This window comes from Amia ocellicauda, chromosome 20, assembly GCF_036373705.1.
Source record: "Amia ocellicauda isolate fAmiCal2 chromosome 20, fAmiCal2.hap1, whole genome shotgun sequence".
In the NCBI taxonomy this organism is placed as follows: Eukaryota; Metazoa; Chordata; class Actinopteri; order Amiiformes; family Amiidae; genus Amia; species Amia ocellicauda.
This window is the reverse complement of record NC_089869.1, coordinates 20,454,557-20,476,459: the sequence shown is the minus strand read 5'-3', so window position 1 is coordinate 20,476,459 and position 21,903 is coordinate 20,454,557. Positions and strand designations below refer to the sequence as shown.

At 40.9% G+C, this 21,903-nt stretch overlaps 1 protein-coding gene across 1 annotated transcript in view; it reads left to right on the top strand.

Moving 5' to 3' along the window:
* Window positions 1–21,433, top strand: part of adgra1b (adhesion G protein-coupled receptor A1b) — a 101,247-nt gene extending 79,814 nt beyond the window's left edge. Inside the window, exons 15-19 of the mRNA XM_066693226.1 lie at window positions 5,285–5,412; window positions 8,990–9,113; window positions 11,608–11,753; window positions 17,777–17,872; window positions 18,134–21,433. Of these exons, the coding sequence (XP_066549323.1) occupies window positions 5,285–5,412; window positions 8,990–9,113; window positions 11,608–11,753; window positions 17,777–17,872; window positions 18,134–19,361 (1,722 nt within the window). The 3' untranslated portion in view covers window positions 19,362–21,433. The remainder of the gene's footprint in view (window positions 1–5,284; window positions 5,413–8,989; window positions 9,114–11,607; window positions 11,754–17,776; window positions 17,873–18,133) is intronic.
* Window positions 21,434–21,903: the final 470 nt, after the last annotated feature.

Sequence of the window (21,903 nt, the reverse complement as noted above, 5' to 3'; positions counted from 1 at the left end):
TGAAGCTTTTCTTGGCTGTTTAATCAGCGATCCTAACCACAGAGTAAAGTGAAGGCTGCATACTTAAAGATAACTGGGAGAAACTCAAACCAGCAAACTCATACCTAGAGCCTGTTTTTGTAAAGATATGCAAATAGGAGAACCTTGTATATCGTCTCTCTGCTTTCATTTGCACTCTGCTTTAAAAATGAGGACCTTAAGGTGGCTGAAAAGAGTTTGCAGATCCAGGCAATTTAAACCCCCCATCGTTCATCACAGGGTGCATCATGCAAATAATAATTAGGGCAAAAGTAGAAGACAAACACTGGGCAACAAAATTATAAGACTCATACAATGGTTTATCTATGTATTGCCATTCAGTGAAAAAAAAACTGTTAGGAATTTGTTCTGGTGCAGCACACAGACAACAGTATATAAAAACAGAGACGGAAAGGGTGCGTCCTGACCTACAAACTTCTTGGAGGTCTTGGAGGACATGCCCAACAGGGTAGATATTGCAGTTATAGAAATGACTCAGATTTTCTGGGAAATGCTGTTTTGGGGGATTCTAAGAACACTGTCCTTCCAGAGCAAGAATGTCCAGCACTGTCATATATGGGAAAAAGCCACAGTGAACTGCACGGCTTTCTCTTTGATAGACATATTGATACTTTATTTCTCAACCCTCACACCACTCAAGGGGTTTATGTTATTTTAGTCTGAAGTCAGTATCAGAAGCAGAGAAAGAGATCAAATCGAATGACTATATGGAAACGGAACCTGTGGGGAATGTGTTCCGGAATCTGCGGAATGTGTCATGAAAAGGAACGTATTATTTCTGGAAAGTGTTTGGTAGTTTATTTTATTTGTTCAGCCTCTGAATAGTTTATTGTACAGCAAACAAGTTGTTTCTATGCAGGTAATTCAATACATGTATCTAGATGGCAGGAGGTGGCGTTGTTTTATGAGCAAATGCTGTATTATCTTTAGGTTATATGCTTCATGGGTTATAAGAGTCTTTTCTCGGCGCAGAAGTAGAACTGTGGAAGAAAGATAAATAGTAGTTTGATCGTGGGAGTGCCTGTGTGCTGCTTATTGACAAAGGTGTCTGATCAGTTGAACCAGTTTGGTCGACTGAAGGGGTTTTTGCTGATGCAGGAGAAAGAAAGAAGAAGTGAACAACACAGGACAGGGACCCACCATCTTAAAGAAAATGGGAATTAATGACCTGTCCTTTCTGAAGGCTTATTCAAGTTGCTCTTTGGACCCCCTGCATCTGATCACTTCAAGACAGCTGTGCTTTCAGGAGCGATGACTAGAACCAAGGGCTGTCCATTTTGTTTTTCTTTTCTACTTTCTTTGTACTATCTATCTGTCTCTCTATCTATTTGTCTGACTATCTCTCTATACATAGACGATACAGTTGCTTTTTATTGGGATTGTAACACGTAGGCAAGTAAAGTATTCTGATCGCTGAATGAAATGCTAACATTTAGGTTGTCTAAATTTGCGGAGAAAAAGTCGAAGATAAGGCGTGAATGATAGGTGTTATAGGCGATGAAGTGCCAGATGAATACCTTCGTAATGAAAAATGAATTACAGTGAATGACCATTTCATTTCTAAAGTTCATAGCTTAGCCTTTACATGTCATTAGGCACAGAACTACAAAGTGACACGCAAAGGGTTGAAAATGATCTTATATACGGGCTATGCGCAGAAAGAGGAAAAGTATAATTTTCGATTGTGCTTCTTATCTGCTTTATAGGGCACGCCTTATCAGTCAGAGAGACAAAAGTGTTCTTCTCTGCCATCTCAGAAAGATTAGTATTACATAAGAAAAAACGTCAGGAATATAAAGAAATATCAACCTTTCACATTCAGGTATCGGGCGCCATAGATTTCCAGAATAGGCGTGTGAGTCATGCCTCGTTTTTCTTTCTCTTTTTTCTGAGACATTACATTCCCCGAACGGATGCCAACTGAGCCGGAGTGACTGATGCAATATTATTATCTAGTCACTGAATTGGGTTCCTTTAGTGCTGAATAAATGGCTGACCACAACCTGCTTAGAGTGTGAATGTCTTAAACATACCATAGGTGAGGGTCAGGGCTAAATTATTAAGAGTAAAGGCTTGTAAATATGTATTAAAACAGTCCATATTCAAACTTTAAGAAAGGGAATTGTCTGGATGGTGACGGAATTGCAGCTTTGACCTTGATTATGAATTGTTGATTTGCATTGCTTTCCTTCCGGGCCACTCCAAGACCATATTAGTCATTTTGTCCTCTGCGCAATTTGCATTTCAGACAGGTGGCTCAATTGTGCATTTAAATTAAAAGGTTTCTCCCCCATGCAGATTTTCATATTACGGTCTGTGAATTGCTGCCTCGCAGACATGACAGCATAGCACGGGGTGATATCGTGCTAGTAGGTGTAAGGGCCTTCAGCAAAGAATTCTGTCAAGTGCAGTATTATCTAAAATGTCACATTACTTAAAGTATTAATGACTATATGCAGCCACGAGTGTGCTGTGCACACCATTTGTTCAGAGGTAATAGGACTGCAGTGCTTTCTAGCTGCCCTGTATTCAAATTTGCACACAACGGCTGCATCAATCAATTGTGAAATTGTGTTACTCATATTGTTAAGACATAAGAACATGAGAAAGTGTCCAATGGAGAGGAGCCCATTCGCCCCATGGTGCTCGTTTGGTGTCCATTAATAACTAAGTGATCAAGGATCCTATCCAGTCTGTTTCTGAATGTTCCCAAATTGTCTCTTCAGCCACATCACTGGGGAGTTTGTTCAGATTGTGACGCCTCTCTGTGTGAAGAAGTGTCTCCTGTTTTCTGTCTTGAATGCCTTGAAGCCCAATTTCCATTTGTGTCCCGGGTGCGTGTGTCCCTGCTGATCTGGAAAAGCTCCTCTGGTTTGATGTGGTCGATGCCCTTCATGATGTTGAAGACTTGGATCAAGTCCCCACGTAGTCTCCTCTGTTCCAGGGTGAAAAGTTTCAGGTCCCTAGTAGATGTATTCCATGACAATTCCAGCAATGGCAGGAGAGTACGGTTTGGCAAAATACATATCGGTCACACCAGAGACCTGTAAGGGAACAAGGAAGGCATACTTTTGGCAACATAACTCATATTATTATAAGGGTTCAGAGGGCACCATTTTATTGGTGGAAACCTAAATGTGCAAAAACTAAATGTCAGTCCTAATTATGTGGTTTCCTTTAGAAAATACAGGATATAAAGTAGAGGAGTGCAGATATTCAAATAATTCACTTTAAGGGACAGCTCTCACTGTGTCTAAAAATATGGTCCTCGTGTGAACAGAAAAGCCACCGATCCTTCACTGATACTCTCCTACCAGTACATCGGGACATTAATCAGCTGTGATAATTGTCCTTTAAGGATTTTCGAAGACAGGTGTCACTCGGAATGAAAAGGACAACAATAATATCATATTAATTGTGTGGCGTGAGTTCTGTCTTGCTTTTGCTTTTTTTGTCCCAATCAATTATAATGAGAAAGTACTATAAGATCAGCTGAGTGCGATGACTCCTCTAAGCATTTTAAATAGACCATTTCTGTGTTCATTAAAGCTCCAGTCGAGTTCATGAAATATTAGATCACACTGTAATCCTGGAGAGAACATGGAGGCATGAATCAGATGTTATCTCCCGCCTAATAAATTTATAACTTGATCCGTGTGAGTAAACACTGCAATGTCTGCATTATCAGACATCTGTAAAATCCGCGGAGCAGTTTAATTCATTTTCTTAGAATTCTGTCCCATTAGCATTGATCGGCACTGAGGAAATGTGGCTGAAAATTTGAAATGAAGGATCTTTCTCTTGTAAGCTGAGTCTCTCTCAGTGTGGTGTATGGAAATGAGGAATTCTCTAATGTAATGGTCTCTTAGGTGCATTGTAACATTAGGCTTTTTCTATCATGACTGGAGATGGGCAGGAGAAATAATAGCCGCGATGGAAGCTGGATTAAACCGTCACGGCCCTGGGTCAAGGATAGCCACTCATTAATTACGGAGATGGCCGAGACAGCTTTCGGTTTGTCATTTCTCCTTTGGGCTTCTGTTCCTTCGGTGCACTAACAAGTGTCCTAGTTGTCCAGACCCCGCGCCGCGTGCTTCCCTCCGTCTTGTTACCACACACCTTGCTCTCACTCACGCGCCCGAGACTGTCAGCCCGCTGTCGCTCAGCTCTCCCTTGGCGGATCGAGTCTAAGACGCAGCTGACAAATTCCAGACGGATCGTTCCACGCGCACGCCCGACCTGAAGTTCGGAAAACTCGCTGTGAAACGAGAGCTCCACCAGGAAAATAAAAAAGGCCAAACCCCCGTCTCACCGGGCAGCTGTGGCCAGAGTTCCTCCACTAATCTTACACTTCTCAGGACAAGACATGTATTGCTCTACCCTGGGCATCGTACCTCACGAGCAGGAGGGTATAACTGGCAGGCATCTTCTCACCAATGGAGACCAGATTGAGATGTCACACTGAACCGCCACCCCCTCTTCCTGTGGATATTTCGTCTCGGTCCTCAGGACACACGGTGTGCCTGAAGTCCTTGAGATCCAAAAGGATATATTCTCACAGACTGGGCATGAATTAACAACTAGGTCAAGCAGAGGTCTAAATATAGTAAGATCCCCTAACACACACACATTCTTCTGGTCTTCTTTGTTGATGTCTTCTCTTAGTATTTTATGATGATCGATATCATATAACATCATGATATCAGAATGCTTCTAGAGCTTCCAATCAAAGTGAAATTAACCAATAATACACTTGTCTACAACTGATGTATTGCAATATAGTTAGGAGTACTTCTAATAATGAGGTTAGTTGCACAGGGCGGTTGTGATTTGCAGCAATGTTTTAGGAATCAATGTGTGTGCATAAATATAGTTACTGAAATCAGTTTTCCTTTTTAATCTGTTGATTACATCATGAACTGTTAATGACGCATTTGATTGCCTCGTTCGCTTTGAACCCGTAAACTGTGGCTGCTGAGCGAGGAATGAAACGCAAACCAAAGCAGGATTATTTCAGTGCGTCCAATCAAATTGCAGCATGGCAGCGTTTTTGGAGATCATGGTCTGAATGATGTTGTTAAACGTTTCTCTGAAATGCCAATACATGATCTCCTGTCAACGTGCAGCAGCTTCTCTCACAACAAGCTGAAACAGTGTGGTTGGCTGACGAGCAGATGCTTTGTATACGATGCTGGGATTGTGTACCAGGTTGTGTCTAAGTTTGTGTTCTCTTCTTGTTCAACAGGATTTGAAGAAAGTGCTGTCCTTCCCCCCTTATCCAGGGGAGTTCCTCCACCCTGTTGTCTATGCCTGTACGGCTGTGATGTTATTGTGCCTCTTTGCATCAATTATTACCTACATTGTGCACCACAGGTAAATGTTCAAGTCTTTTTCCAGTCAACGTTTTCATTTAATTATGATCTAAAAGCATGCCATCTTTTGATCTGAGCTTGTTGATGTTATTTGTTTCCGTATTCATTCTGTACCATAACCAATAACAAGTACTTCTACATCATCCCCAAGATGTCTAGTCAGATCTCTTCATTGTAGCTCCTACATCAGTTAATTGTAAGCGGCTTTTAATTGTGGCAAGGGAGATCTAATAAAAATAAAGAAATCTCTCTTTTCACCCAAGGGGAGACGTGGCATATGCAACTAGAAATCCGTTTCTGTTCTGTGACGATACCTCCCAATACGGGTCTGTCTTTGCTCTTGAATCGCCCCGAAGACGGGGGTTATAGAAAAGCCCAGAATATTATAGATTATCGTCAGTTTAATCGCTCAATTTAGATTGCGCTACAGCGATTCCTCCTCCGTCTAGGCAAAGGTAATGAAACGAGAGGCGAATTTGAAAGATAGCAGTAGACACAAGGAGCAGAGATGATTAACCAGTCCCCCCATGTGAGAGGAGATTGAATCGGCAGCCGTCTGTGGAGGCCGGTGAAATCCTGGCCGAGCCCTTGGGAATGAACAACCCCTTCAATCTTTTTCAAATATTTCTCTTGGATCACATTTTTGGGTGCAGTCCTCTTGGATGCTATTTAACACTGAGGTTCTCTAGCATATATTCATAGCTAGGTTATTGTGATTGAGAAGCCCATTTAACTTTAACTGGAGTTAGTCCATCTTTCTCTTCCTCTCTGAGCATACAGAGCACTGTTCAGGTTGTGTAACATCTTGTGACACATACAACCACTGAAACGCACATATACTACACACTAGTGTTGTTGAGGAGGTCCCCTCGGCAGTGTAATGGTAGCAACAACAGAAACAAAGTTTTGACAGGCAGTAATTCCAAGCCAGCATTAGTGGAGACGATTAATTCAAACAAAGAGATGTGTTTCTTAATAATAATTATATACACTAGCTCGATGGCTAACACAAACATAAAACAACAACATCTACAACAGTGTGGTTTCAAATTACATTCATTTAAAAATACTAGCTTTAAAATATATCGCCTAATACATATCACTTTGTTTAAAAATTCGGAATAAAATGTTTCTGGCCCTGCCTACTCTGTTTTACCAAAGTTGAAGATCTCTGCCGAGGTTTTGTGAGTGTGTGTGTGTTACCTGATAAAGCAGCTGAGACGAGTTGCTTATTAAATGTGCTGATTTATTTCAAAGTTGCCTTTTTCAGGATGTAAATCCATTTAATGAGCGCTCAATCCAGCGAAGATAAAAAAAAAAAAATGTAATACGCTAACAGAAATACACTATAGCATTGATTTTAATTAAATGTATTTTACTATCAAAATAATTGCTGGGCAGATTCATGGAGAACAAAGGCAGTTTTCCAGCTCGTTTGGCTGCGTATGTATAGCAGGAAACTGCGCTGGGGGCAATTGGAGAGTAAATATACTGCAGATTGAGTAACAGGGTCAGGGTTTGAGATGCTATCAACATTTTGGGGAAAGCTTAAACTTGATTGCATGGCTTTTTTTAGATTAATTATCGTACTTAATGTGTAAACTGTCTGTTGGTTAATCAGGCAAAACACACACATGCTCCCAAGCCTTCCAAATAAAAGGACGCACCAGGTTTGCCGTCTTCCACACGAGACAACGTCGTAAAAATCGAACGATACGGTCTTCACCCCTCGGCCCCTCGGTGTATCAGTATGTTGTGAAGGGTACTGTATATGTGCAATGAATGTGTCATTCGGTTGGTTATGAGTCATTAAGCTCTCTCACAAATTTAATGTTCCAGTTAAGTGGTTTAATAGTACACATTTGTGACAGAACCACAAAGCCCGTTTTGTTTCCTTATTGTTGGAAGTGTCACACTGCGCTAAAGACTCTCCATCTTCCCCCTCAGCCGCACATCAAGGTTTTTGCCTGGTTTATCAAAGTATATCGAATATTCCTCTCGCCAGCTTTTAGTCTCTCACTCCTACGTTTCTCCCAATGTGGAACAGATTAATTCATAAAAAGTCAATAAATTATTCAAACCTACTACTGTGTTTTGTTTTATGAGAGCATGGGATGGAAATGTATATATATTTTATTTGTAGAATTGCAATCCTACAACAGAAGATCTAATTCGTGTAAAACAAATAATAATCTAAATGTAATTTTAATCTGTATATGTTTATGCATCCACAAATATGATGAATTAACTGATTTAAGCACTAACTCTAACCCTAGCCTGGACCAAAATGTATCACTAATTTGATCGCTAAATTACTAAAAACATGAATTAATGTAACTGTAAGAGAGTTTCTCCCTGTTTTCCTAACTAAAACATGGTTAAATCCCTTTGAATATATAAAATATATAAATATGAATTAGTCTAAAACCCCTAAACCTATCTAGATTGGTCATTCTGAGCTGTAATAGTGCATCATAGACTTTAGAAGCTTTCAAACTTATTTGAAACAACACCATTTTGTATAATAGTAATTATTAAGATTTAATGTCAGCTCCCCAGCCAACGCCTTATTCTACTATAGCTAATTTATGCTTTACCTGAAACAATGAAGTGTTTTTTAACCGCACTTGCATAAAAATCCGTCAGCATTTTTTATATTTTATTTCTTTGTCCAATTTGAAGATCGTGTGAGTGTCGGGCGCGTGACATCAGCCTCCCAGGGAACGGTCTACATGGGGCAGATCAGGACACGTCCATGAAAAATTAACCAGACTGGATTCGATTTTGATGCTACGCAGTCTGAAGGTTGAGTCTAAAACACTGACGGGGGAATATCTGCGCTGTGAAGTCCGAGAGCCAGCACCGCGTTGTGAACAAGGAAACTAAAAGCCTCCCTCATGCTCCATTTCGGAGGCAAATTCTTTATTTGAAAAATTAAAAATTCACAAATAGCAAGGAGGTTAGCTACACATGGAGGGACAGGCCTTTTAATAGTTTTCTCGTTTAGTTTTCTCTCTTGCCCAGGTAAATCGCGTTCTCTCCCTTATCCGACGCCAACAGACAGCCATATTGAACAGTCAGGTAATGGCTTGTGTTGCCGCCGGTCTGTCTGAGATCATCTCCGCCCCGCACCCCGCTTACTGTCCCAGCCCTGAGCCATGTCATATGGATTTCTGATAGTACCTCATCCTTGTCACTGCCGCAGTCCTTCAGCGTTGACTACCATTCAGTTCATGTCCCAGGAAACATTGACAAGACTGTGTGATTGTAGGCGCGTCCGCAGGTGGAATAATGCCAGGCCTGGTGCACCTGACCTAGTAAAGTCATCCCAGATCCCTTGGAAAGACCGTGTGAAGTCCGAATGTATTGCATTTGATTTATGACTGTTTTGCTTTCATGTAAGTGGTGTGGGGGGGTATTTACTTGCAAAGGTAAAGGAATAAAAAGAAAGTAAGTGTGTTTTGCAGCATAAAAACACATTGACCACATGAGTTAAGTTGTGAGGGCAAAAGGCAGATTGCTGGATGTCATTTTTTTATTTTTTTTATTTATGTATTTATTTTTGTCCCTTTTGGTAGCACAATCCGCATTAGTAGAAAGGGCTGGCACATGCTCCTCAACTTTTGTTTCCACACTGCCCTAACCTTCGCAGTATTCGCTGGAGGCATCAATCGAATTAAATATCCCATCATCTGCCAAGCAGTAAGTACACTGGATATTTTTTGTTATGATTTCAAGCACCTCAAGTAATTGAATATTAAAGTCTTGTGTTGTTGCCTACATGAAATGACTCTCTGTTGCCACGTGACCAGCGCGATTTGTAGTATTTGAATTATTTATGTTAGGAGGGAATCGTCTGTGAAGTAAAGGGATTTGGACTCCCGGATTCATAAATATTAGGCTGCCCAGTGTTTTTCTGCCTGTAGTGATACTGTGTACCTGATGATAAAGCCACTCTCCATGTTCCCTGAAGTGTATTCCCTCAAAGGCCCCCGTAAAGAGTATTTGTTATTTTAATTAAGTTGTTTAACATCTTAAGGGTCTTTGGTTTGAATGAGTTCTGTTCGACAATTAGCTCTCTGTGACAATGTATCTGTTCACAATGATTCACGGCTGGCACAGAGACAAACATTTCTTAAGTGCTGGTTTATTGCACCCTATTAACACTGCCCTTGAACTGCGATGCGGTGCCACCATCGCCACCGGGTCGCTCCCGGTGCTGCTCCAAGAAAGAAAGGGAGATTTATATGACATGTGTGTTCATAATATCTGTTTAAGTGCATTATAATAGCGATTTGTCTTCAGTTTCGGGACAGATGATATTTATCAAAGCCGTGTTGTGTTACATTTTACTTACTCATGGAAATCATCAATACACATTCGATATTTGTACAGTTTAATTGAGTATCTGTGAGACTGGTTTAAAGTGGAGCTTATTAGCAAGCTGCCACACTGTGGGAGCGCTTGGCATATGTGCCAGGGTGGCCCACTCGAATCAGAGAGCTTCGGGGACTCGGGTGTCAATCGTAATGCGTCCTCGGACCCCCGGAGTCAGGCACACACACACCCCTGCTGCACGGCGGAGCTACGTGCCCAATTGAGCTGAGGATAGGGGCCTTAGGCCGCTTTCATTACAGGCTACCAAAGACGAAACGGGCGGATATGTAAAGCAACTCCATTTTGGTAAACAAGCTTGCTATAAAATTACATTCTCGCTTGAAATACCTTCGTCACAGATTTGATCTGACACTTCCTTCTCCTGCTCCTAGACATTCTGGGAAGGCATTGTTTGTACAGTTATTGTAGCCAAAAATAAATGCATACATACACAAATATGCATATAAGTTTTTCATAAGCAGAAGAGTTATGTTGAAATGCATATTCTAGCTATAGGGAGGTACTTAAAAATAAAATATGCGACATACTTTCAGAAAAGCATTGTTGTATAAGGTAAATGATGTCTACTGTTGTTCCTTTCATTAATTATATTTAAATAAGTTGCAGTATGTGCACATTCATCCATTAAGATTTAAGATGCAAGATATCTAATTAAACTATTGACATAGAAAAAAATAACCCTTTCACTTTAAGACACATTCTGAAACTGTTTGAAGAATAAAAAAATACATTTCTACTTCTATTCCCTCATTATCTTATTCTTCCACATTGCATTGACACATTTGGATACTGAGCTATACGTGGACAAATCTGTATAATACAGACACACAAGGCCATTTTCCAGAGTTTTAATAATCCACATGCATTTGTTTTCTCTCCAATTACAGTGATGTGTCTCTAACTCTAGCAGAGTGTCAAGACATTGCCACAGGAGCCTCGTTTAGCTTTGAGGGGTTTTGGCGACTGTCACTGCCAAAACTAATATGAGTTTGTTAAGAGCGTCCTGCAGTTTGTTTCCACACCTTCTTCAATGAAAACCCTTTATCTTAATGAGCAAGAGAACGCTTGGTGGTTTGTAGTTATTGTGTCTTTTCTGGAAACATCCAGTTCGGTTGAAATGCGTGTTAACCTGCGTGTCACGAATCATAAACGAAGTAGTATAATATAGATGGTAAGAAGACCAATCAGGTCTAGCTCAGAGAGATTCTGATTCAATATGTATTGGAGTAAAAACTAAACTGGGAACGGAGAGGGTGGCACAATAGTTTTGCAGTGACACAGTTGTAAGTTGTGTGTCTACCATTTTCAATACTACAGTAATGAACTGAGCACCAGTGAGGGACAAATTAAGTTGGTGTGTCCTGAGAAAATCTTTCCCCCGTAGGACCTGAAGATCAATTTTTAGCCACGACTTTGACACGAATTGACTTGTGAGATGGATTTTTTTTCCAACCCAGTCTGCTCTCTGCAAACTAACACCAATAATAATCAAGAGTAAACAATTTAAGATGTAGTGTACCAGAATAGCTGCCACAAATCACCCCCGGGGAGCTGTGCTTTGGTAGCTGCCAAAATGTTTTCTGTGCACAGTACTTAAGACATTTCAGGATCTGGTTCCCGAGTCTCTGTAATTTGCTGTAATTTAAAACAAAACAAATCAAACACACACACACAAACCAGGGAGTTTACGTAGGATATATCAAGATGCCTCTACCTTTTCCTTTTGAATTTGTGCTTTTGTATCTTGAACTCTGTGTTTGGAAATGCACAACTTGATCTGTCTTGATTCTTGGCGCAGGTCGGCATAGTCTTGCATTATTCCACTCTTTCCACGATGTTGTGGCTGGGGGTCACAGCCAGGAATATTTATAAACAAGTGACAAAGAAACCCCATCAGGTGCAGGATGGAGACCAGCCGCCGCACCCCAAACAGCCCATGTTAAGGTAAGTGGAGGCATACGTCATGCAATAAACACAACTCATTGCTCTACACACATGTACGTATTGTGTGGAATTTGGAATCTTGAGACAGAATTGTGGTTATTGATTGATCCTTAATTTCTTGTTTGCTAACGAGGAAGTAGGTGACTTATACACTATGATTTCGTGGCTTTAATATGATATCATTTTTGTCTGTTATTGCAAGATCTAGGAAATGAAATGATCATTATTTTGCAATTTAGATTATAGTTGTTGTAGCTATTATTGGTTTCGGTGTGCCGGTGCAGACAGTTTTGACTTGGTCCAGCTCTTTAAGGATGTTGATCGTGTTTGTGTTGTTTTGTAAGCTCTCAGTTTTTATATTTTATAGTTTTTTTTATTAAGATGTACAGAATCAGGATTTGAGGATACTCACTCTTAGGTCTTGCCCCTTCTCCTCTGAGGAAATACAGTCAGGTCCATAAATATTTGGACAGTGACACAATTGTCATAATTTTGGCTCTGTACACCACCACCATGGATTTGAAAGGAAATAATCAAGATGTTCTTTAAGTGTAGACTTTCATTTATAATGTGAGGGTAGTTACATCCAAATTGGGTGAATGGTGTAGGAATTACACCCATTTTTATATGTGGTCCCCCGAATTTTAGGGCCTCAAAAGTATTTGGACAAACTAACATAATCATGAATTCAATTGTGAGTTTCAATACTTGGTTGCAAATCCTTTGCAGTCAATGACTGTCTGAAGTCTGGAGCCCATAGACATCAGCAGATGCTGGGTTTCTTCCCTGGTGATGCTCTGCCAGGCCTGCACTGCAGCTGTCTTTAGTTCCTGATTGTTCCTGGGTCATTGATTATTTCCTTTCAACTCCATGGTGGTGGTGTACAGAGCCAAAATGATGACAATTGTGTCACTGTCCAAATATTTATGGACCTGACTGTATTTACTCAGAGGAGAAGGGTCAAGACCTAAGAGTGAGTATCCTCAAATCCTGATTCTGTACATCTTAATAAAAAAACTATAAAATATAAAAACTGAGAGCTTACAAAACAACACAAACACGATCAACATCCTTAAAGAGCTGGACCAAGTCAAAACTGTCTGCACCGGCACACCGAAACCAATAACAGCTACAACAACTATAATCTAAATTGCAAAATAATGATCATTTCATTTCCTAGATCTTGCAATAACAGACAAAAATTATATCATATTAAAGCCATGAAATCATAGTGAAGGATTAACTGTATCTTCCGTTTACTTTGAGATTATATTTTGTTGTAGCAGTGGATTTCCAATGCCGTGGATGCTACAACTGTAGTTCAGATTTTGTGAACAGATCACTTTGCTCTTTACCACGTTTCTGTTTGAGCACATGAGGACCTCGGAGTCCATTTGATTGGAGGCAGCACAGAGCATTGAAAAATAACTGGAAACGTCGGCTTTCGAGTGTAATTAATTCCCACAGCGCGGCAGAGGTTAAAGCTTCCAGCAGCAGGCTGTTAATGCAAACAAACGCAAGTGCTCCTCTTTCTCGGAAATCAGCAGACAGTCTCCTGGAGATGTCCGTGGACGCTGCACAAGAAGTGCGTTAGTGGAGGCGCATGCACTGCAGTCTCTGAAGGTCTGAAATCAAGAGAACACTGCGTATGTCACAGCCGTTCCAACGGGGACAGGACGTGCTCTGCGGCTAACTGCTGCAATTAACTGTAGTGGTGCTGCATTATCGCATTAGAGTAAATATGGGCAAGTTTTGAAATTCTGGAAGGAAGCTGAAATAGTTTTTTTAATTCTGTTATTCTGCTTATTCAGATTCTTCCTAGGTTTCTGTGTACATTTTGTGTTTTTCTGTAGGTTAAGAAGATTAGTTGATGGCCTCACATTTCTCTGGACTACACAAGGTGCTGTGTGTGCTTTTTTCAGATCATGACCCAGCCAGATAACTAGATTTCTTTTTTTTTTTAATCCTGTGAGTGAGAGAACCTGATAGGACGAGGACAACAAGTTATAATAAGAGAGGGCAAGTCTGATGGGGAATATGGCTCAGCATTTTAAGTTCCAATGATCTCCCGAAGCTTAAGATCTATATATTGACTCTAGAAACCAGTGTAGTGCGTATTTCAAATAATCCCCTGGCTGTTCTGTGTTCCTGTGTCTTTAATCACGTGATGTCATCCCAGCTTGTTTTTTGATTGTTACTTGTCCATTGGTTGCATGGCTCAATCTTGTTTTGCTCCACTGTGGTGTTTGCATTATCCGGGTTGGCACAGGAGAATAATCTGCAATGTTTTTGGATGGTTTCCATGGTTTAAAATCTTCCTGGGACCTTTTTAGCACTTCTCTCATGTGCCGTTAAAATAGGATCTTGCCGATTTTGACAGCCTATCCACGGGAAGTGACTTTGAGCTGTGATCTCAAGTGATTGACTGCAATACACGTCGTTACTTGTCAGAAGCTTTCACACAGAGGATAAGCTTGTGATGACAAATCAATTTCGCAGACTTACTGTGTGATCAGTATGGCGCAGGATATATTCTCCAAGGACCTGCTGAAATTGAAATTAAGTGCCTTTGTTGATGTGGCTTCATTTTGTCATCTCATGGTGTTTCGGTTTCCGCAATCAGATTGGAAATACAAAAAAATGTGCCTTGAGACAAACCCCTCCTGCCTTCTCCCCGCCCTTGTTCCGAGAGACCATTATAATATTTATAGCTGGCGTGTTCAGATTGTTGAACCGGTTTCTGTTTTGGTTCTAGTGTTACACCTGTCTGTTTGAGTTGAGTTGAATGTACAGCTTTGTGTTGAACTTAACTATTTGTAAGATAGTTCCTCCATATTTTGATTAAGAACAATAGAATACAGGATCTCAATTACACTAATTACAGAGAGCAGCTTTGGGGTCAACACCTGGCTGCGTTATGGGGTATCAATGCAAAGTCGTATTCTTCAAACCTGCCCAAGACACACTGATGTTTCAAGTCATAGGAATATCAGTAGCAGACAAATGTTTTTTTTTACCTCCAGAATCCAAGCATATTTAATTAAGGTTCCTGGCTAGCTTATATATTATGTCATCATGAAATATATAAAAGAACAGTCCTAGCACTGCCAGAGTATTAAAGCGTGTGTGTGTGTGTGTGTATACACCGATCAGCCATAACATTATGTCCACTGACAGGTGAAGTGAATAACACTGATAATCTCGTTATCATGGCACCTGTCAGTGGGTAGGATATATTAGGCAGCAAGTGAACATTTTGTCCTCAAAGTTGATGTGTTAGAAGCAGGAAAAATGGGCAAGCGTAAGGATCTGAGCGACTTTGACAAGGGCCACATTGTGATGGCTAGACGACTGGGTCAGAGCATCTCCAAAACTGCAGCTCTTGTGGGGTGTTCCCGGTCTGCAGGGGTCAGTACCTATCAAAAGTGGTCCAAGGAAGGAAAAGCGGTGAACCGGCGACAGGGTCATGTGGCCAAGGCTCATTGATGCACGTGGGGAGCGAAGGCTGGCCCGTGTGGTCCGATCCAACAGATGAGCTACTGTAGCTCAAATTGCTGAAAAAGTTCATGCTGGTTCTGATAGAAAGGTTTCAGAACACAGAGTGCATCGCAGTTTGTTGCGTATGGGGCTGCGTAGCCGCAGACCAGTCAGGGTGCCAATGCTGACCCCTGTCCACTGCCGAAAGCACCTACAATGGGCACGTGAGCATCAGAACTGGACCACGGAGCAATGGAAGAAGGTGGCCTGGTCTGATGAATCACGAGTTCAAGGTGTTGACTTGGCCTCCAAATTCCGCAGATCTCAATCCAATTGAGCATCTGTGGGATGTGCTGGACAAACAAGTCCGATCCATGGAGGCCCCACCTCGCAACTTACAGGACTTAAAGGATCTGCTGCTAACGTCTTGGTGCCAGATACCACAGCACACCTTCAGAGGTCTAGTGGAGTCCATGCCTCGACGGGTCAGGGCTGTTTTGGCGGCAAAATGGGGGCCTACACAATATTAGGCAGGTGGTCATAATGTTATGGCTGATCGGTGTATATATATATTACAGGTGCACTCCACTTACAATGTACCCCAAGGGACCATATAAATCAGTACATTAATAATGATAATACTGCAGACATAATTACAGGAAATATAATTAAACCAGGAAGTTTAACAGCCAAAAAACATGATTTATTCCACCTGCCTGCTTCAAACTGCCCGTCTTGTCTCTGTTCTTCAGTTGTGTGTTTCTTGTTGTTTGCTGTAAGCTCCATTCTCTTGAATTTGTTTTATGCATTTAATTTTTTGCTCCATGCTTAGCGCTTTTCATTTCTTGTTGTCATGTATATATAATGTCAGATGGAGCAATAGCACCATCTGTGACGGTCTCAGCCCATGCCTCATGTGTTTACTCTGGATAGAGTGCAGCAAAAGCTTTTGCTCAGGGTGATCCGAGTCTATTTATATCGCATTATTGCATTGTTTAAAAGCAGTTGCTTCTCTTTTGACGTTTCTCCAAAGGGTTATGGAAAGGATGTTGATTTATCTATTTTTACGTCGGTGATAAAGTAGTACTAAGAAAGAAAAGTTATTAAAATTCTACATTAAGAATCCGTGTAATTGTCATTCCATTTGAATAATGGTATCAAATTATGTATTTAATAATGCCATCCTAATAATGAAAGCTGTTATGTGGATTTATTTTCTTAATAACAGATATCTGAATCATCCGTCTCTGCTCAGATCTACATCTTCATATTAATTGACTTTAATGATGTATTGCCTCCTGTTGCAGTTTGCTTTAAATCAGCAGCCTAGGCTTGACTTTAAACCGAAGATTACGCTTTTTACGCACTTAATTAAACATGTAAATTAAGACTATGGACTGTTCACCTGTTGTCTGTTACGTTTTTCACATCTCTGTAAAACAGGGGTCTCAAACTCAATCCATGGAGGGTTGTGTGTATGATGCTGGTTTTCATTCCATTAAGTCCTCAATGACTTAATTGATCTAATTGTTTAATTAGCTTCATACATTTAAACACCTATCCAGGCCCAGGATAGTTTATAAGATACTGTACCTTAAATCAAATGCACTTTTAGACCATCAACTGTAAAATACCTTGCAATATATTGTTTAAATATATCAAATTGAATAATTAATTAGACAAATTAAGTAATTGAGGACTCAGAGGACTCAACCAGCATACACACGGCCCTCCAGGAATTGAGTTTGAGACCCCTGCTGTAAAAGATCGGATATTGCAGTCCCAGTCAGTGCTGACTTATGGGAAGAAAGAACTCAAAGGCTACACAATGTGCAAATGTTTCCTTATTATGAAGCCATTTTTTTCCTGAAAGCAGTTCAGGAAGGCATGAAAGGCAATCAAGTTATTCATCAACCATGTGCTGATCTGTTTCCTGCACAGCTCATTTTCCTGTAATGAAATGATACGACAAATGGGTACAGATATTTATTCGTCCTTCTATAACGCATAATACGTCTCCATTTAGGTACACAATGACTGTGTTATAAACATAATAAAGGCATTTATGGCCTCTTTTCCTGGATTTCAAATGGGCGAATAATTATAGTAGATATTCATCGGATTAAAGGTAGTTTTATAACGTTGGCAGAATACTTTATTTGAAGTGATGATTTTACGGTTGCATCTTTGGAATGCAGTAAAATATCATTTCCTTCAGTGAGAGCCTCATTATATAAGAGTGTACCTTAATGATGAGTAAAGATCTGATTGCCCCGGGGTACATGCATTTTATATCAATAAGGCAATGAAAACTGGGAAATGCTTAGTGTTCTGTGAATTTTAGAGCGCAGTTATTTGTCCTGTGATTTGTATAGTCCTCTAAGCAGAGCATAATGTTATTGAAATATCTTTACTGATTATGGAGGTTTTGAATTTCCGATTAAAAATCAATCAAGTGCTCAAAGAATGTAAAGCAAGATGAGTTTTTTTCACGTCAACATTTACGGAATGAAATATTTACTGCATATCGTGTTGTCTTTCCACAGATTTTATTTAGTCAGTGGAGGAGTACCATTTATTATTTGTGGAATCACAGCAGCAACGAATATCAACAACTATGGCAGCGGAGAGGAAGCCCCTTAGTAAGTCTATACGCCAAAATATTCAAAAAACGTACTTTTATGCCAGTTTTGATGCCGATTGTAACCAATAATTAACTTAGTTCTACCTGAAAATTTAGAAATGTGTTCATGAATAACCTAGAATTATCTGTGACAAATCCGTACACTTTAAACGCACAGGACACCCCGTTGCGGAGTTTGACAAAAGTTAATCATCAAAACCGGTAAACAAGAGTTTGTCAACTTGACAGTTTACTGATCCTGTTTCTCTTATTTCTGCAGCTGCTGGATGGCTTGGGAGCCCAGCCTGGGTGCATTTTATGGTCCGGTGGCGTTCATCGTGCTGGTAACTTGCATCTACTTCCTCTGCAGCTTTATACAACTGAAGCGCCACCCAGAGAGGAAATATGAATTGAAAGCGATGACAGAAGAGCAACAGAGACTGGCCACCACAGAAGTAGGCCATTGCCACATGGCAGATTCGGGGGCAGTGTCACAGAACACTTGCTCGGTGATTTCCGCATCGATGCTCAAGAACGAACACTCGTTCAAGGCGCAGCTTCGAACGGCGGCTTTCACTTTGTTTCTGTTCCTGGCAACGTGGACTTTCGGGGCCCTCGCCGTGTCCCAGGGCCACTTCCTGGACATGATTTTCAGTTGTTTATATGGAGCTTTTTCCGTAACCTTGGGACTTTTCATCCTAATCCATCACTGTGCGAAGAGAGATGACGTCTGGCATTGCTGGTGGTCCTGTTGCCCCTCGAGGCGGAATACTTACTCCGTGCAGGTCAATGTGCGGCCCAAGGTGAACGTCAACGGAGACACCCAAGTGCACTCGCATTGCCTCCTGGATTCTCCTTGCCCTGGCAAAGCGGTGGCGAGCTTTAACCACGCGGCGTCCGGACACTGCAAGCTGACTAACTTGCAAGCCGTCCAGAACCACGTCAACTGCCTTTCCCCCGTCACCCCGTGCTGCGCCAACATGCACAGCGAGCAGCTCCTCGACGACGAGCCACACATCCATGTGCACTCGGAGGAGGACTTCAGACCCAACATGCACATCCACCGATGTCTGAAGAGCAGAACTAAGCCGCGGCACTTCACCCGTCACAGGACTGCGGGAGACCGAGAGTACGCCTATCACATCCCCTCCAGCATCGACGGGAGCGTGCACAGCTCTCACACAGACAGCCCTCACAGCACCCACGACGGCCACACGTGCCACAGGCGGGTCTGCTGCGCCAAAGCGGATCCCTTCCCCACGATAAGTCAGCCTGAGAGCAGCGACGCCAGCACTGTGATGTGTAGCTGCAGCAAAATGCCAGACGAGGATATTGTGCAGCACCATACTGCCCTTTTAGAGATGCACCCGCGGAGACAATCGTACCCCCAGAATCCACCCAATCAGAATGGGATTCTGAAGGGCAGCTTGCACGAAGGACTCATGTACAGCTCGGATAGCACCGGCAACATCCGGACTGGCCCGTGGAAAAACGAAACTACTGTGTAGTTTGTGGGCGTGGATTTATTTTTCTCCCCTTCTTCTCTTTAGGAAAAAAAACCTCAGCATTTCAGTACATGCGCTTTTTGTATTACTTTCATGTCTGATTTATGTATTTTTATTGTACAGATATTTCACGTCATACTTCGGTTTCACGGCGTAGAATCATATTTCCATTGTCCTTTCTAAGTAGTCTAAAGAAAGACAAAGGCACATAGGGCAAGAAATACCTTTCATTTAAAATAACAAAGTATTTTTATATCTATATATAAATATAAATATATATATATATATATATATATACATATATATATAAATGTGTGTGTGTGTGTGTGTGTGTGTGTGTGTGGAGAATTATTTCTGATCTACAGGAGCTATTTAAAGAGGTGGTGTTCTCCGGAGAGCAGATGAATCCAGTCCAGTGTCAGTTCTCATTGTCTGACTTGTATCTACGAGGAGAAAATTCAATATCCGCTGTTAAAACAATAAATACACCAGCAGTTTAAAATTACTTCTATTTTCACTACTCAACCATGAATAATATATACTGTGAAACAGGAAAAACAAAGCTAAACAAAAAATGTGTCGTAATTACAATGATTTATTGGCTTTTATAGGGTTTCCATTAAAGCCAATAAAGTGTGCAAAACGGGAAGCTGCCTCTTTGAAAAGTAATACACTGCTTAGCCTGTTAAAGGTAGCATTAAATATTCAGTCTGTGTAATGTTTTAATATCCATTTGGAGAAAAATTAACAAGTATTAAATAACATTGTCACCATTCACACGATGGTGCTTCGATGGTCGTCTCTTGCATGGCACATGTCAGGGTAAACCATTTCACCGTGTTTCATGTGAGCAGCGGCACTACTGTGAGAGGCTGAGACACATCACGTCCGTATTTAATGTATTATAAATCCGCACACACACCAAGGAATCTAAAGCAAAACACTAACTGCACTATCTAACGTGGCACCGTCGTGCATAGAAGCGATAGCAGAGCTCTATTAGAAACCCACACTAACAGTTTTCTATTTTATTTTTTTATACAGTGCATGCAGTGCTTGTTGTATGTGACTCTGTGCCGTGTGTTTTGCAATCGCCTCAGTAAACGCAAGTTCCACATTCGTCGAGTGAAAATGACACGTGCAGATTTCAGTGCAACCATATTCTCTCTCCGCGTTTATTTATTTATTTACGTCCATTCCTTCGCAGTATTAACGAAAGACGGTGGTCTCTTGAAAGCCATTATATAAACGCAAACGAATGCCATTTCTCTGCGGCGGTATAAACTCTTATGCTTGTCCTTTGGAGTGGATGGTAATCCTGTCTCCTGTGTTTGCGAATGAAAGCTATAGATTAGAAGTGAGTGTGCTGTCATATATTAGCATGGTCCCCGAGAGATAATTATTTATGATCGAATGAGGAACAAAACCATGCTAGAGGGGAGTTAAAAGTTTGCTGTCCCATTAAATTGATTTAGCATGATAATGGTCGTAAAACATTCCTGTACCGTGTATATAGAAATTCGGTTCTACTAATTTTACTTTTGTATTCAAACGTTGCTATTCTAGAAATGTAAAGGAATGGGATGTAAAGACCCGTACCCACAGGGTTAATGCTCAGTATCTGAGTCGACTGCTTTTTTATTTCCTTGCTGTAGGTTTGTTATCATCATACGTTGTGAAATGTTTCATCAGCTCACATTGTGTATGCACCAGTCTGTTGTACCCTCGGATTAAAAAGACCAGACAAAAAAAAGAAAACCGAAAAAAACGCCTGCTTACTGATGCCAATGCAAGAGTATTTTGCTTTCTTATACTTACTGTATATTTTATATCTGTCTTAGAAGCAAAATAAGATTTGGGTGTTTGTGAACTTCAGTGTTTTGTATTAAACATCATTCTCTCATCAGCTGTTGTGCCGCTGACCCTCGACCGCTGTCCAGCCGGTCGGACGTCCGCCATTACAATTCGCCAGCGGTACTGTACCGAATCCCAAAGCCAGTTTTTCCACTTTTCTACATCTCCACTTATTCCAATAAATGTATTTTTTCACCATAAATAAATACTGTTTTAGTCTATGTATGTGTTTCATCATATAATATTGTATGTGATCATTTGAGAACAGATGGAAATGTACTCGACTAGAGCAGCCAGCCATCAGGGGGTCGAAGGCTATTAAATGCCAGTGCATACTTGATGTCAAGGTTGGTTTTATATCTACTTTTTATTGGATTTGATTGTTTTTCTTCTGTTTTATCTCACAATGTTGAGATTGATAGACGCATCGGTAAATCAGAAACCCTTCTGCTCTCACAGTACAGATTGACCCTGTGGATGTTTCTTGTTCACCCTGATGGAATAAAAATGGCGAATTGCCCCCGTTCTTTCAGGAGTATTGAGGCCAAGAAGATAACTAGGATTGTATTGATATAATTACAACTTGAAAACAAAACAGAAATGCTTCGAAAAGTTCAAGAACTTGTGATACAGTTTGATGATCCTTTCACCTCCATGACTTCAGTGTTGCAATTGACTTCTGAAATCATGT